This window comes from Balaenoptera borealis (assembly GCF_965194805.1).
Source record: "Balaenoptera borealis genome assembly, chromosome: 10".
In the NCBI taxonomy this organism is placed as follows: Eukaryota; Metazoa; Chordata; class Mammalia; order Artiodactyla; family Balaenopteridae; genus Balaenoptera; species Balaenoptera borealis.
The window spans coordinates 54,274,149-54,292,641 of NC_138874.1; the positions used below are offsets into that span (position 1 = coordinate 54,274,149).

The following is an 18,493-nucleotide window of genomic DNA, read 5'->3' on the forward strand; positions in this document are numbered from 1 at the left end:
TCTTTGCTTATTTAAAAGTGTCTAGGGGACTTCCCTCGTGGTCCAGTGGTTGAGACACCACGCTTCCACTGCAGGGGGCTCAGGTTTGAGCCCTGGTGTGGGAACTAAGATCCCACGTGCCACGGGTACAGCCAAAATAAAATAAAATAAATTAAAAAAAAAAAATAAAAGTGTCTAGAACATACCATAGACTGCCAATGTGGAGGTTGGCAGAGGGAATGGAAATAATTAGAAAAAATAGAACTTTATGTTAATTACTTTGTTAACGCACTATAATTAATATAAATTTCAGGTCATTTTGAAGGACAACAGAAGACATATTTACCAAGGAGAAGATGATTAAGAAAACTTGAATTTAACTTAATGGTAAGATACAGTTCTATATTTCATTTTAAATAAAAATCAATATATTGGGACTTCCCTGGTGGTCCAGTGGGTAAGACTCCGCGCTCCCAACAAAGGGGGCCCAGGTTCAATCCCTGGTCGGGGAACTAGATGCCACATGTATGCCACAACTAGGAAGCCCGCATGCCGCAACTAGACATGCTGCAATGAAGATCCCACGTGCCGCAACTAAGACCCAGTGCAGCCAAAATAAATAAATAAATTTTTTTTTTAAAAAAGAACAATGGGACCTTTAAAAGAAAAATCAACATAATCGGATTAAAGGTCAGAAGTAAAAGAATAAATTTACACTGCTGTTTCCTAAAGAGTATCCTATGTAGATGTTACATGAAAACAGTAGCTCTGTGGTAAATTAGGTTTAGGAAATGCTGGGTTAAATTAAAAATTACCTGAATTAAATCAAAATATATAAAGCAACTACTTTTCAAACATATTAAAAAAATTTAAATTATTACACACTCATAATTTTCTTATTAATATTTATACCTGACTACGGTGTTCAATAGAATTTGATTCTTTGCCAGTTTTAAGTTCCAGTGGCATTATCTTATATTTCGTTTTACATCCTCGATGTATCTTCACGCCAACTGTAACATCTATTTTGCCCTTCAATCCAAACCTAGGAGACCAAATGCTTTCTTCAATATCCAGTGAGTTTATAACTTCGATATTACATGTTGAATTACCGTTACTACCATCACTTGGCCTAAAAAACAAAACATAAGAATATTTAATTAATTAGAAATATTTAACTAAAATACTTAATTGAATTGAATTAGAACACTTAGCTCATTTCTTATATGCTGGCATTGACTCTCTACTGCACGCACGGAATGTGGGGATGGGAAAGAGTCTACAGACATTTATGGCAGTGATTCTCAAAGTATGCTTCCTGGATGAGTAGCATCAGTACCACCCAGGGAATCTGCCATAAATGCAAATTCTCAGGCCCCATTCCAGACCAACAGGTGAGGCCCAGAATTTGTTTAACAAACTCTCCAAGTGATTCTGATGCACAGTCAAGTTTGAATCCTATCAGTTCTAACTCATAATTTATTTATTTATTTATTATTAATTTTTACTGGAGTATCGTTGCTTTACAATGCTGTGCTAGCCTCCACTGCACAACAAAATGAATCATCCATATACATACAGATATCCCCTCCCTTTTGGACTTCTTTCCCATTTCGGTTACCACGTGCATTAGGTGGAGTTCCCTGTGCTATACAGTATGTTCCCATCAGTTGTCTATTTTATACACAGTATGAATAATGTATATGTGTTAATCCCAGTCTCCCAATTCCTCCCACCCCACCCCTTTCCCCCTTGGTGTCCATACATTTCTTCTCTACGTCTGTGGCTCTATTTCTGCTTTGCATATAAGATCATCTGTACCATTTTTCTAGATTCCACATGTATGCGTTAATATACAATATTTGTTTTTCTCTTTCTGACTTACTTCACTCTGTATGACACTCTCTAGGTCCATCCACGTCTCTACAAATGACCCAATTTCATTCCTTTTTGTGGCTGCTAACTCATATAATTTAAATTTTCTTAATATTTATCGTCTGTCCCTTTCAGTTCATTCCCACAATAATCTTCCTAACTCAGGCCTTTATTTCCTCAAGTCTGTCTATATTACTGCAAAAGTCTCACTCCTTGGACTGCTGGAGCCACTATGACAGTCTGAATATTCTGATGTACAATTATAACACAGATTAACATATAATGGCTTGCACGTGGTTGCACCCTCGGTAACAAGGGATGTGTTTCTCCATGTAACACCATATTAACCTGAGTAAGAACGAGCTGTCTCTTCCCACTATCTATGCTGTGTGGGCCCTGATCACCCAGCGCTTCATCCCTACCCCCAACCCCACGACAACCCTCAGAGAAGCTCAGGTGCTCCTGCACTTACTCATTGTATCCTTTACTTAATCATTAAATGAATCCATCTCTGCCACTATCAATATTTAAAACTAAGTACTCAACATTGTTTTATATTACAAAAGAGGTTCTGGGCTTCCCTGGTGGCGCAGTGGTTAAGAATCCACCTGCTAATGCAGGGGACACGGGTTCGAGCCCTGGTCCGGGAAGATCCCACATTAAAAAAAAAAAAAAAAAAAAAAAGAGGTTCTGATTTTAGTATCTTACCTGTTAAATAAGCCAAGAGCACAGGAAGGAGGAAAAAAGGAATTTATGAATGTCAAAGGAGTTAGAAGAGATGAAAATAACTTTTAAAGCCTCTTGCACTTCTCTTATCTAAGATTTACTCATTTTCAAAGCAGTAAGTTATTCTGCAGAAGAAAGGTCAGATAGGAACAGTCTTTTATTTATTAATCCTATTTTATACTCAAAGCCATATAAAATACTAAATGTAATGTAAATCTTAAATGAAAAGGATAAATTTTCTAGTAATAAAACATTTTATACCATATAAAAATCAAGATTCAAAAAGTATAAGAATTCTGGCTGTCAGAATACATGATTTAGTTGACTTGTTTTGCTAATTTCATGTTATTTAGATCAGCAGCTATTTCTTAACAAATGAGAATATTTTCTAAGAAGAAGAATGCTATCTTTGGTAATTTTTTAAAAACTTTTTCAGGATGCTTCAAATATAATCTCCAGGAATATACATATACTTCTGCAATCTTTGAAGAGGACAATAGAGGAATTCAGGGAAGCCACAACTTATCAGAAATTTCTTAAATATTAATCTGTTTTCTCTGATGGATGTTATCTTATCATGACATGTATTTAAATATATGAAATAAAGCAAACTTCATTAAATATGTCAGATGTATACTTAGAAGATAGGTAATGAAACTTCTAACATTACTATTAAAATTCTTTCCCCTAGAAATAGAAGTAATGTGGTTTTAGACTTAGATCTGTAGAACAAATGACAGGTACTTTAACTTCTATGATTTTCATCAACATAATGCTGTAAAACTCCTTTGAGAGTCACCTGATAGAGAATATAAGAGGTCATGAAGATTAAGAAAATACACATTTACTACTTATGGGTGAGAAAGGTTCTGTCTTTAAATGGCTTTTAAAGGTCTCATTCTCTGCTCTAAAGTCTAAAGTTTTGTTGTTTCTTTTAAAGACTAGCTATAGGCTGCTGGGGAAACGATGCAAAGTAAAGTACAGAGAAGCGCCTCCTGCACAGACAGACACATAAAACCCCATCAGAAATAACTGAAACAAAGAAGAGTCTTACACCAAGCTACAGAGGTGAGAACACCAAGCTGGAAATCAAGAAATTCCTTATTCTAGACTCTGCTCTACCACCGGTTTTTCACATAAAACCTGGACAAGTCACACCACCTCACTGGACCTCAATTTCCTTACTGGAAATCTAAGACTGAAATCTCAAAAATCCCCTTCAGGTCAAAGATGATTCTGAATCCCAGACTTTCCTAGGCTTCCATGATAACTTCTTCCAAGCTACCAAATCCCTTGCTGGTCCACTCCAAGCCTCCTTCAATGGATTCCACCCTCTCCCTCTGTCCTTAGACACGGTTACCTCCCAGGGTTCTATGCCTCTTCTGCTGCCCTCAGCAGATTGCTGTTCTCTCTCAGCAATCCCCTCCACTTCTACATTTTCAACTACCACCAATACAATGAGTTCCTGGAGGGTTTTAGTCTCCCTGTAACACCTAGAACAATCCTGGGCACAGATGCAGCATGTAATACATGTTTGCTGAATAGATAAGTCCATAAGTTTGTGAGAATATGGCAGCTTATTAACTGCAAAAACAATAAGTAAATTTTAGCCAAAAGAGAAAATCATGCAAACAAAATGCTAAAACAACAGTGAAAGAAAAGCTAGTATCTAAAACAACCATAAGGAATTCCCTGGTGGTCCAGTGGTTAGGACTTGGCGCATTCATTGCTGTGGCCCCGGGTTCAATCCCTGGCCAGGGAACTAAGATCCCGCAAGCCATGGGCAAGACAAAAAAAAAAAAAAAAGATAAAACAAGCACAGAAATGGATATCCACAATTTTAAATCTCAAGCAAATTTAAATGACTCCAAAAGAAATAATAAGGGAGGAAAGAAAGGTAGGGAGGGAAGGTAAACAAGGATAAAGAAATAATTAGGGGGACTTCCCTGGTGGCGCAGTGGTTAGAATCCGCCTGCCAATGCAGGGACACGGGTTCAAGCGCTGGCCCTGGAAGATCCCATATTCCGCGGAGCAACTAAGCCCGTGAGCCACAACTACTGAGCCTGAGCTCTAGAGCCCGCAAGCCACAACTACTGAGCCCACGTGCCACAACTATTGAAGCTTGCACGCCTAGAGCCCATGCTCCGCAACAAGAGAAGCCACGACAATGAGAAGCCCACACACCACAACGGAGAGTAGCCCCCGCTCACTGCAACTAGAGAAAGCCCGCGCACAGCAACGAAGACCCAACACAGCCAAAAATAAATAAATAAATAAATAAATTTAAAATAAATAAATAAAAATAAATAAACATACAGCACAAATCCATGGCAATCAACACATGAGACAGTCCATATGATAGTAACACAGAGAAATATATATGAAATTAGGACAGCCCCCCCGAATATTTATAAACAGAAGATTTTATTAAAAAACCATATCTACATCCAAAAATTTTAAATTTTACTATAGTGAAAATAGAATTTTCTAACCATTAGATTTTTTTTTTTGTCCAAGAATTATACTCCGGACTGTAATTTATAAAGTAAGCAAATAAAAAGGCTAGCTGTCATAACTTGACCTCTAAAAAGCTTTAATTCAACATCTTGAATAAGATCCTGGTCTAAAGATACGAACACCATGTAAACAAAATGGGTTTCTTACAGAGAGAGCTGCATCTGAGGGAAGTCAGTTGAAGTATGTTTATGCATGAAATCTCCAGCCCATTTAGAAAATGAAGGAAGATACTCCTCTACTTCTTGTTTTATTTCATCTTGATTCAGATTTAGGCGGTACCTACCAAAGTAAGAGATATTAAATATGAAAGCTTAAATATGAAAAAAGTAAACAAGGAAAAAAACATTCAAATAAGCAACCCAAGTGGCCATCAACTAATGAATGGATAAATAAAATTTGGTATATACAATGGAATATTATTCAGCCTTGGAAAGGAAGGAAATTCTGATACATGCTACAACACAGATGAACCTTGAGGACATCAGACTAAATAAGCCAACAACAAAAGGACAAATACTGCATGACCGCTTACGTGAGGTACCTAGAATAGTCAAATTCATGGAGACAGAAAGAATGGTGACTGCCAGGGACTGAGGGAAGGGGGAGTTGTTTAATGGATATAAAGTTTCAGTCTGGGAAGATAAAAAAAGTTCTGGAGGTGGATGATGGTAGTGTTTGCACAACAATGTCAATGTACTTAATGTCACTTAACTGTACCCTTAAAAGTGGTTAAGATTGTGATTTTAATGCTATGTGTATTTTACCACACACAAAAAAATCCAAATAAGTGACATGACATCAAATTTCAGATCTGCTCCAATTCCTATCATCTCAGGTCTAATAGGTCTCAAGTTACACTTTTGGGATAAAAAAGAAACCGTAGAAGATGTTGCTCTTGAAACCCATCAATGGAAAGTAGAAAAGTAAGAGGAAAAAAGACTGTAGGAACAGAAAAGTCACATCAGCCTTACCGAATCAAAGGACAATCTATAGGAATGTTAACTTCAGTCAGAAGTCAGCAAAGACTACCAGAATCTAGTCTCAGTTTTTCAGGGTGCCCACAAGGTCAAAACTATGTCATAATAATACTACAACATTACTTGCCTTTTTTGCTCTTGTTTTCTCATGAGTACACAGTGGAGATTTCTGAGTCCACATACACACATACAATATAGCAATATAGAGAATGAAGAAGCAGATATAAGAAACCAGATGCCTTTTTTTTTTTTTTATTGGAGTATAGTTGATTTACAATGCTGTGTTAGTTTCAGGTGTACAGCAAAGTGAATCAGTTATACATATACATATATCTACTCTTTTTAGATTCTTTTCCCATATAGGCCATTACAGAGTATTGAGGAGAGTTCCCTGTGCTGTATAGTAGGTCCTTATTAGTTATCTATTTTATATATACAGGTGTCTTGTATTAAGTGATAAAATTAAAACATCTGCAGAAATGTAAAACAATGCCACTTGTCTCATTACATATTTTTTCAAAAACAGTTATTTTTCATTAGACTGTTGTTTATGTTAACATGGAATGGATTGTTACTGTTATTTTAAAATTAACCAATAAACATTTTAAAATTGTCTCAATTTTCATTTCTAGTACAGTAATTATCTATAGATATAACCCACATAAACAAAAGCTCCTTAGGGTCCTCAATAATTTTTTTAGTGTAACATGGTCCTGAGACCAAAAAGTTTTGAAAACTGCTGTCCCCTTCCCAGGATGGTTCTCCCAGCTCCTTCTGCATGTTTAAGCATCACAATCTTAATAACTACTCTGGGGTGTTAAGAGCACACGTGTTTCTGTCAGATCACACCTAGGTTTGAATCCTAACTCTTTATTAGATGTGTAACTTTGGGCGATTCACTGTTAACTGAGCCTCAGTTTCCTCATCTGTAAGGTGAGTTGATAACTACCACACAGTTAATTTGATGATTAAGTAAAACAGCCTATGTAAAGTATTAGTACTTGGCTTATGATAAGAACTCAATAAGGTATGAAGATAATAACAGTGAATACTCATATAATGCTGACTCTAGGCCAGGTACTATTCTAGGTGCTTAACATGAACACTTTCAACCCTCATTACATCTCTATGAGATACTATTATTGCCACCCCACTTTAGAGCTGAGGAAACTGAAGCTCAGAAGTTACTTCCAAAGGACACATAGCTCTAGCTTGGGAACCTAAGTTCTTAATCCCTATGCTCCCTTCTACACTGTGTTTTAATAATTTACTGCCATAATTTTCTCCCTGCAGGCCTGAGTTCACCTGAGTACTGGTATAGCCTCCAACAATCTGCAAACTCCTTTCAAAAAACACAACTTACCATTTTTCTCACCTTCTGAAGATAGCACAATATTCAACAACATATTCATCAAAATCTGAGGCTCCAGAACACTACAGATTTACCATATAATAACTCTGTAACATTTCTAATACCAAATTTAATAAGCTCCTACTTTCCTAGGTTTCTGCTACCTCTGGCTTATCAGAACTAAGAAAGCAGAGCCCTATCAGTCCTCTAGGAGAGCCAGTTCAGCAGGGAAGACAAAATTAGCAACCCTAGCTCTGCCAAAATTGCTTGTCCTGAGCAATAAACAACTTCAGGTTGAAGGCAAAGCTGAAGTATCTCAAACCAGGGAGCAACTGCTGACACCAAAGTGCCCCGAATGACCTACAGAAACACAATCAGCCCACATAAGGCAAAGGGTGTTTGTCTGAAAAAGGCTGTTTGAAATCTGGAAAACTTCCAGTGGATGAAAGATGATATAGGTGAGGACGTGGGGGAAACAAGGACCTATATATTGCCTACAGAAATGCAAAATGAATTCTGCAATATACACACATATTATATCATTAAGTTGTATACCTTAAACTAATACAATGTTATATGTCAATGATATCTCAACAAAACTGGAAAACAATGAATGGAAGAAAGAAACAGGACAATGTCTACATAGAGCAATTTGACAATATATATCAAAACTTTAAATGTATCCAGACCGTATCCTGTCCTGGAGGGAAAGAAATGCTACAAAGAACATTACTGGACAAAACTGAAATGTGGACAGTAGATCAGACACAAGTATTATAACAATGTTAAATTTCCTGAAGTTGATAACTGTTCTGTGGTTACATAAGAGAAAATCCTTATTCTTAGGAAATACACATTTAAGTATTTAAAGGTCAAAAAAACACATATACAACTTAATCTCCAGCGGTTTAGAAAAACACACACACAACAGGTAAATCTGAGTAAAGACTGTACGGATGTTCTTTGTACTACTCTTGCAACTTTTCTCTAAATTTAAAATTATTTTCAAATAAAAAGATTTTTTAACAAAAAGATACACCCCTATGTTCATAGCAGCACTACTCACAATAGCCAAGACATGAAAACAACCTAAATGTCCATCGACAGATGAATGGATAAAGATGTGGTACATATATACAATGGAATACTACTCAGCCATAAAAAAGAATGAAATAATGCCATTTGCGGCAACATGGATGCAACTAGAGATTATCATACTAAGAGAGGTAAATCAGAAAGAGACAAATGCCATATGATATCGCTTATAAGTGGAATCTAAATTATGACATAAATGAACCTATCTACAAAACAGAAACAAACTCACAAACATAGAGAATAGACTTGTGGTTGCCAAGGGGAGCAGGTTGGGGGAAGGATGGAGTGGGAGGTTGACGTAAACTCTTATAAAATGGATAAACAACAAGGTCCAACTGTATAGTACTATATTCGATATCCTGTGATAAACCATAATGGAAAAGGATATAAAAAAATATATATATATGTATAACTGAGTCACTTTGCTGTACAGCAGAAAATAATACAACATTGTAAATCAACTATACTTCAATAAAAAAATTTTTTTTAAAGATTTTTAAAATGTTTAAATGTAAATATCCTCTGGTCCGACAATTCCACTTCTAAGTATTGAGCCCAGATATATGCCTGCACAGCCATTAAAATTAAAATGTACAAAGGTATTTATTACAGCGTTGCTAATAAAAGCAAAGACTGAAATGCCAGGGGCTCTTAAATAAATTATTGTACATCCATACAATGAAACATTTTGCCACTCTTAATTCAAAATGACATAGCTCAATCAGTACTAATATGGAATAATCACCAAGTTTTTTTTTTTTTTGCCCACGTTGCCCGACTTGTAGAATCTTAGTTCCTTGACCAGGGACTGAACCCGGGTCCATGGCAGTGAAAGCACTGAATCCTAACCACTGGACCACCAGGGAACTCCCAAGATTTAATATTTATATACAATAATGTGTATGGTATGCTACCATTTATATAACAAATAATATATAAACATAAATAATCACACACACAATCACATGTAAATATTTGAAATCTCTGTGGAAGGACATACAAGAAACTGATAACAGAAGTTGCCTCTGGAGCTAGGTAGTGACTGACCAGGGATGCAGGGGTAGAAAGGACTTAATATCACTGTATACCCTCTTGTACTATTACAACAACACATGGTGTATGTGAATTTATAACCTATTTAGAAATAATAATTTACTATTAAAAAAAAAAACCCTGCACAACTGGGTAATCTTTTTCCTAAATAACCTTCGCGAACCATCCTGGAACCATTCTTCATTGTCACCATCTCCTTAGGCAGATTCTTCCTAGTGTTTTACTTTTTACAGACCAGGACTCTTCTAAGTTTCCAAACCAGTCCACACTGGTTATTTAAAGTCTTCTGCATTTAAATTCTGCCTTTTTAATTTCGAGCCAAATCACAGCAAAATGACATGTAACCACCTGCTCTTTCCTGAGACTCCAGAGATACTTAGGGTTTGGCATCTTCAAGCCTAGACTTTTATAGATATAATGAGAGGACAGAGCATGAACAGGTAAAAATCTGTTCTAAGATCTGTAATAAAGTAGAAGGGCCTATGAGAGAGGGCAGGAAAGAACTTTGGATCTGTTATTTTTAGGCTCTGGGAATTTTAAAAGGATCCTTTTGAACAGGTTTGGACAAGATTCATGAGAGAATTAGTATTTTCATAACTGAAATGAAACACATATTTTCCCTTAATGACTTAGGATATCATGATAAAAAAAAAAATAATGCAGCAAAATGGATGGAGATTACCATACTAAGTGAAGTCAGAGAAAGACAACTATCATATGATATCACTTATATGTGGAATCTAAAATATGATAGAAATGAACTTATTTAGAAAACAGAGACTCACAAACGTAGAAAACAAACTTATGATTACCAAAGGGGAAGCGGGGGCAGGGGGGCGGGGATAAATTAGAAGTTTGGATTTAGCAGATACAAACTATTATATATAAAATAGATAAACAAGGTCCTACTGTATAGCACAGGGAACTCTATTCACTATCCTGTAATAAACCATAATGGAAAAGAATATGAAAAAGAATATATAGGGACTTCCCTAGTGGCTCAGTGGTTAAGAATCCGCCTGCCAATGCAGGGGACACAGGTTCGAGCCCTGGTCTGGGAAGATCCCACATGCCACGGAGCAACTAAGCCCGTGAGCCACAACTACTGAGCCCACGTGCCACAACTACTGAAGCCTGCGTGCCTACAGCCCCCGCTCGCTGCAACTAGAGAAAGCCCACGCGCAGCAAGGAAGACCCAACGCAGCCAAAAATAAAAATTAATTAGTTAACTAATTAAAAAAAAGAATATATATGTATGTATATGTATAAATAACTGAATCACTTTGCTATACACCAGAAACTAACACAACATTGTAAATCAACTATATTTCAAAAAATATATATATATAATTCAGTGATACCCAAGGATCTGCTAAGAATACATTCCTGACACAACACTGTAAAGCAACTATACTCCAATAAAAATTAATTAAAGGGACTTCCCTGGTGGTCCAGTGGTTAAGACTCTGTGCTTCCACTGCAGGGGGCATGGGTTCGATCCCTGGTCAGGGAACTAAGTTTCCTGAAGCCGTGCTGTGCGGCCAAAAAAAAAAAAAAAAAAACAACAAAATAAAATTCTGACCTTCATAGTTCTTATATTTTTTAAAACTTTCTCCTTTCCTATACAGTAATGAAGCTATCAGCTCTCCTATTATATGACTATGAAGGTACCTTTCTCCCGCATCTTAGAAACCAGATAAGACTGTTAGATATTAATGAAAAATAACAGATGCTGAGGGCATAAGAGACATTCCATTACGTAACATGCACAAGGTTTAATACAAGGACATGAATTCTGAGCAAAGCTGCTCAAAATCCTTGTTTTCTTTCATCCTTATATTCACGTTGGGTTCTGGACTGATCAGGTTACCTGATACCTGAATACCTGTGGTGGTTTAAAATATGTCCACAAATCCTTTGACACCCCCTTCAAAAGATGGTACCTAATTCTTCTACCGTTAAGGGAGAGCTAGACTTAGTGATGAGTACTTAATGAATAAAAAAAGCAGAAGTGACATCGTAGCAATCAGAGACTAGGTTATAAAAGGCACTGTGGCTTCCTGCTCTCTTTCTTGGACCCTTCAATCTGAAGGAAGCAGATTGTGTCCCAGGACACACCAGCCAGCCCCCTAGAGAAACCCATGTGGCAAGGAACTGAGGCCTCCTGCCAACAGCCAGCTAGGAACTGAGTCCTCGCCACAACAGACATGTGAGCGAGTCATCACGGAAGCAGATGCTCCTGCCCGGGTCATGCCTTCAGATGCAGCCCACATGGGAGACCCTGAGCCAGAGCCACCCAGCTGAACTATTTCCAAATTCCTGACTGACAAAAACTATGAGATAACAGGTTAGATGCTTGTCATTTTAAGGCACTAAGTTTTGATGTGTTTTGTTTCAGGGCAATGATCCACACAATACACAACAGATCCTGGTTAGGGTGTGACAAAAAATTTTTTTTTAATTTGAAAACCAAAGTGGCAACTAAAGCAATAAGTAGAACTCTTAAGCAAAAACTTTATTATATCTATTCATATTCTGAACGCCATGCTGTGTGGTTGTGACCAAGTGACAACTTCTCTGTGCTTCCATTTCTTCCTTTATAACAGGTTGCTATCAGATTATATAAGATAGCTAAAAAGCACTTAACACAGTGCCTGACATAGGGCAGGGTTCTAAAATGTTTTTAAGACAATAGATTGTATGTCATTAGTAAATAAGTGTAGAATTATGGAACACATTTTCTCATTTAAACAGTGAAATGTAGAATTATATCTGGGAAAAGTAGGTTTGTATCAACTAGTCTGGAAAGCAAAATCACCACTAATAAAAAAATTTCTGTGAAAAAAAGATGGACTGCAGAAGGAGTCAAGAAAGAAATCGAGAGAGAGTATGCCAATCCCTCTGCAGGTAGCCACTCATAAAACGCCAATGACTAGCCATTTGTGGGTTTACATACATTATCTCCATTGTCACAAAACATCTGCAAAATAGGTATTATCACCCTTTTCAGAATCTTTCAGTAACTAGTTCAATCATAAAATTGGCAAAGCTAGAATTTGAAAGGAGGTTCATCTGACTCCCAACCCCATACAATTTTCAGGATGTCACACTGTTTCTAGAAGTAAAACAAAAAGTTCACACTCTCTGAGCGCAGCTGTGGAGTCTATTACACGTATAGAGAATATTTAGATATTTTTAGCCAGAGAATTCCTGTTCTGCAATTTCAGAAGCTCTTCACAGAATTGCAGTGGGATACTACAACCCTGAAATCTGCATTCTAGTATTATACTGATCTATATTTAATAGTCGAATAGCCAAATACCTTATAGATGCTAGGAAAGAAGTTATATAACAAAACTGTATCTATAGTTCCTCTCGTAACTACTTACATTTCCTTGAGATGCCTTATTTCTTGAACAGTTTGAAAAGCAAGTTCTTGTAGCTTTTCTGGGGCAAAACTATCACTTATTGCTTTTTGAAATACTTCATGGAGAACCGTACCAATCAGCATTTGGCGTGTGGCTGGATCAGAGCTCTACCAAAAAAAACAAAAATTATACGAACATCTTATTTCACAACGTATCAACAGATGTGATCGTACATTTATTACCTAACCTATTGAACCACCATAGCCAAAGTACACTGGTGAGACAAATGCCAAAATATGAAACAACTTTTTTTTCTGGCGAGTGAAATTATAGATGACTTTGACTCTCTTCAATTTAGAATTACCTGAATTATTTTACAAGTTATTTTTTTCAAATCAGTATATTTCCATTTTGAAAAAAATTAAAATAACTTATATGAAAAAGTTCAATGCAGTCTCAAATATTTAACATATTCATCTCTAATTTCACTTTATAATGAACCCACATAGAAAAGTCAATAAACACATAGATCATAAAGTCATGTGAGTAAAATACTCAAACATGAAACAAACTTACAGCAGAGTTTTTTTTTTTTTGGCTGCCCCACACACCTGTGGGATCTTAGTTCCCCAACCAGGGACTGAACCCAGGCCCCGGCAGTTAAAGCGCTGAGTCCTAACCACTGGACAGCCAGGGAATTCTCTACAGCAGAGATTTTTTTTTTTCAAATTTATTTTTTTTAATTAATTAATTTATTTATTTATTTTTGGCTGTGTTGGGTCTTCGTTGTTGCGCGTGGGCTTTCTCTAGTTGCTGCAAGCGGGGGCTATTATTCGTTGCAGTACGTGCGCTCCTCATTGCGGGGGCTTCTCTTGTTGCGGAGCACGGGCTCTAGGCGCACAGGCTTCAGTAGCTGTGGCTCGCGGGCTCTAGAGCACAGGCTCAGTAGTTGTGACGCACGGGTTTAGTTGCTCCGCAGCATGTGGGATCCGCCCGGACCAGGGTTCGAACCCGTGTCCCTTGCATTGGCAGGTGGATTCTTAACCACTGTGCCACCAGGGAAGTCCCCAGCAGAGATTTTTGACAAACTCTCGCCACTCAAAAAGAAACAGTAGTTTTCAATTAACTCTTTTATTAGTCTGGACTGTCCCCTTGAAACTATCAAAAAACAAGAAAAAGTCCACCAAGACACCCATCAGGAATTTTAAAAATTAATTTACAGGGAACTCTCTGTACTTTTTTTATAAGTTCTATGTGAGTCTAAAATTATTTCAAAATAAGGTTTTTAAAATATTAATATTCAGGTCTGCTTTATAACATGTGGTTAAAAGAGAAGTTAATAGTATCCCCACAATTGAAGAAAAAAGCTGATTTTAAAAAAAAAAAACTATAAATAAGTGATAACTAAGACTATTAGAAAATCTACTTAGGTATTTTTCCTTCTTTTACTCTTCTTGCTTAGCTGCATTTTTTTTTTTTTTTTTTTTTGGCTGCACTGGGTCTTCATTGCTATGCACGGGACCTCTCTAGTTGCAGCGAGCGGGGGCTACGCTTCGTTGCGGGGCGCAGGCTTCTCATTGCGGTGGCTTCTCTTGTTGCGGAGCACAGGCTCTAGGCGCGCGGGCTTCAGTAGTCGTGGCATGCAGACTCAGTAGTTGTGGCTCAAGGGCTCTAGAGCGCAGGCTCAGTAGTTGTAGCGCACGGGCTTAGTTGCTCCACGGCATGTGGGATCCTCCCGGCCCAGGGCCTGAACCCCTGTCCCCTGCATTGGCAGGCAGATTCCTAACCACTGCGCCACCAGGGAAGCCCTTAGCTGTATTTTTTGGTTTTCTACATACATAGAGACTAATTGTAGAATTAAAAGAATACCCTGGGAGGAAGAGGAAACAACAAATAAAACTCACGTTCTTCAAAAATAAATGGCATTGGGGGCTTCCCTGGTGGCGCAGTGGTTGAGAATCTGCCTGCCAATGCAGGGGACACGGGTTCGAGCCCTGGTCTGGGAAGATCCCACATGCCGCGGAGCAACTAGGCCCGTGAGCCACAACTACTGAGCCTGCGTGTCTGGAGCCTGTGCTCCGCAACAAGAGAGGCCGCGATAGTGAGAGGCCCGCGCACCGCGATGAAGAGTGGCCCCCGCTCGCCGCAACTAGAGAGAGCCCTCGCACAGAAACGAAGACCCAACACAGCCAAAAATAAATACATAAATAATTCTTTTAAAAAAATAATAAATAAATAAATAAATAAATGGCATTGGGAATTCCTTGGCGGTCCAGTGGTTAGGACTCCGTGCTCTCACTGCTGAGGGCCTGTGTTCAATCCCTGGTCAGAGAACTAAGATCCTACAAGCCGTGCAGTGCAACCAAAAGATAAAAAAGAAATGGCACTGAAACAAAGGGAGTGGGTGTAAGGCAGAATACAGATTAAAAGAAACTATGAGACATATCAACCAAACATAATATTGTTTGGATATTGATGCTAACAAACGAACTGAATAAAAAAAATATTTGATAAAAGACATTAGAGATAAAACTATTAGATTAATTTAAGGAATTACTGTTCATTTTATTGTGTATGATAAAGATACTGTGTTTATATATTTTTTTAAATCCTCAGCTTTCATTTAGTTGCAAAATAATACAATGTCTGGGAACAGCAAAATGGGTACATGGGAGTTTATTATAATCATCTCTTTGCGTATGTTTGAAACTTGCCATAATAATGTTTTTAAAAGAGACCCTCACATTTACTTTTAGTTCACTGGGAATCACATGAAGCCAAGTTTGGAAATGCCCAGATATATTAAATTAAAATTTTTATCACTTAAATTAATTATATTATTATTAGCATTAATTATTTTACAAAATGTTGAATAAGATTCAAAGGATCTTAGGGCACCTGGCCTTGAATCCCAACACTGCCACTTACTAGCTACAGTAACTTTGGGCAAGTCACTTAACTTCCTGATTTTCCCCATCAGTAAAATGCAGTTGATTAATACCACCTACTTCACAGGATTGTTGGGAGGATTAAGTAAGAGTGTAAAAGTGCTCTGTAAACTCTTAAGACCCTGTGGAAACACTGGCTGTTAATACTGTTCACCTTAAATGTTTCACTCAGGACAGCTCTTCTCATGCATCGAATACTACTGGCTATGCTTGTGCCAGAAATCAGCATGTCTGGATACAGAATCAAATATCCAAAATCTTCATCTATTATCCAAGTATCGGATATGCAGTCTCCCTCCAAATGAATGATGTCCCCTGCCTCTACTGGTACAGAGCACCTAAAAATAAAGCAAAATTAAAGTATACATAGTTTAGATTCCTACATTTAAACATATTAAGGAGGCTTCAAAAATAACTGGAGGGACTTCCCTGGTGGACCAGTGGTTAAGACTCTGTGCTCCTAATGCAGGGGGCCCGGGTTCGATTCCTGGCCAGGGAACTAGATCCCGCATACCGCAACTAAGAGCCCGCACATGGCAACGAAGATCCCACGTGCCGCAACTAAGACCCGGCGCAGCCAAATAAATAAATAAATAAATAAATATTTTAAAAAAATAAACAAATAACTGGATATCTTATGTAAAGAAATAAGTATTTCTAAATTTCTGGGTCTTGCATCATCTACTGCAAAAGCTATCAAATTATTAACAGTGTATAGCTTCAATTATGGATGAGGTTGTTCTAATAATAATTCTCTCATTCTTAAGACTTATACCTACAGCATCTATAAGCCTTGAGGCATGAAGCCAAACACAATGTACCAAGAACAAAATCTTATTTATCTAGTTCAAACCATCCAACTTGCAGCCTAGACAAAGTTAGACCTCCACCTTCTCTGCATCTCCCCTTCACCCCTCACATACCACACAATGCTTGAGAAGCAACAGCTAGAGTCTAAGGATGTTCTTATGCTGTGATTAGTTTTCCTCTTAGTGAGAACTAAATGAGTTTTAAGCTGCAGTCCCAGAAAGCACTGGGAAATAGGAAGTAGTGATTTAATAAGTCCCCTTGTACTTGATTTTCAAATGACAATAAAAATCAAGTTTTGGAATAAGGGACTTGAGATGCTGGTGTAATAGGCACAATCTTTATGCAGAATTAACTCAGGTTCATATCTACTCTCTTTATTAACAATTAAATTATTGCAACAGCCACACAAGCCCATGTGATAGTTTGTAAGACGGCACCCTTAAGACTCTGCCAGATCAACACCCAAAGTCACACAAAAATTACCAGTCATTCCTAAGGATACACAGTTCTTTATATTCTAGCGACTGCGAAGCAGTGATGATTAGGTGCTTTTCATGGTTTCCTTCTTCATTCTGTACAATATTGACTGCTAATACCAGGTACCGGTTATCCAATCCTCGGCTCAGAACTGTTTTAGAAAAGGAAGCTTCCACCTTCTTCTTCTGAAATCTAAAGCATACACATACAAAACTACTGTAGCACAAGCATGAAATAAGAAGTCATCCAATCTCTTTTATCTACAAACCAACCTTCTAGTTTTCTAGGTTTGTTTCTTCCGGAAAGCTTATCACAAGACCATTGGCTAAAAGAGGTAAAGAGAGAGAGAGCAAGGGCATAGCAGAATTCCTATTATAAAAACTTCCCAGAAGCAATGCCATTTAAAACATGCTTATGATATGGATTTTTCCAAATATAAGCTCTATGAGGAGCTCTTTGGGACATCTATGATTATGAGAACAAATGGTAAATTGAAAAATATTAGACAACAAATTCCTACCACTGGTGCAAACCTTCCCAAAGTACAAGTGAAAGGAAATGTCTAGGACACTATCCTTTTGTAAATAAAAGATGTTTGTTATGGAAAAATATAGTGTGGGTGGTTTGCTGGAAGTCTACTGTGAGCTTCATTATTATATTAATCTTTCAATTAGGAGAGTACTTAGAAATCACCTAGTCCAACCTACTACTTAATGCAGGAAATCATTCTATAAAACCTCATTGGGGATCAACTAGCCTATGCTTTGTAGAGAAAGCAAGATTAATACCTGTCACCTTAACCATTCCTTCATAGAGTAACTCAGAAATTTCTTATTTATAATGGGCAAGTCGATTTCACAATTCTTTTATCCACTGATCCTAGCCGCCTGAAAACTGCAAAATACTCTAATCTCTCCTCTAGAAAACATTAAGTCCCTCTTAAATCTTTCCAGTTTGACTGCAGTCTTTATCAGTGACAGTCCAAAGTCATCATCTCTCCAGTTATTACCCTAAAACTGTCTTTGTCACCCAACCTTTGTAACCCACCTAGGTTATATTCCTCATTCACCTACCCCACGTAGCCTCAGGCCATGAATTTCCCAAGGTCAGCTGGGACGCTTTAAGGATCTCCCAAAAGGTACTGCTGATCAAAACTCAAAGCGCAAAGATCTGTCAACAATAATTAGCCTCAATATCATTACTAATGACAATTCTACACTATGCTTGCGGGTCATTTTCCCAGATCATTTAAGTCGCTCTGAGGGTACAGATTTCTCCCTGGGATAACTTTCTCCAATTAAACATCAAGAAAAGCAT

The 18,493-nt window shown here is 37.5% G+C and overlaps 1 protein-coding gene across 4 annotated transcripts in view; it reads right to left on the bottom strand.

Annotated features, from left to right (window-relative positions):
• LOC309636230 (solute carrier family 25 member 16) overlaps window positions 1–18,493 on the bottom strand; it is an 88,733-nt gene that overhangs the window by 25,081 nt on the left and 45,159 nt on the right. For all 4 annotated transcript variants that reach the window (XR_014249318.1, XM_082408582.1, XM_082408584.1 and 1 more), the window contains exons 9-13: window positions 17,183–17,368; window positions 16,044–16,227; window positions 12,963–13,108; window positions 5,245–5,376; window positions 892–1,111 (exon numbers count right to left, since the gene is read on the bottom strand). Coding sequence is in view for 3 of the 4 variants with exons in the window: in XM_082408582.1 (XP_082264708.1) it covers window positions 892–1,111; window positions 5,245–5,376; window positions 12,963–13,108; window positions 16,044–16,227; window positions 17,183–17,368 (868 nt within the window). In the remaining variant the exon portion in view is untranslated. The remainder of the gene's footprint in view (window positions 1–891; window positions 1,112–5,244; window positions 5,377–12,962; window positions 13,109–16,043; window positions 16,228–17,182; window positions 17,369–18,493) is intronic.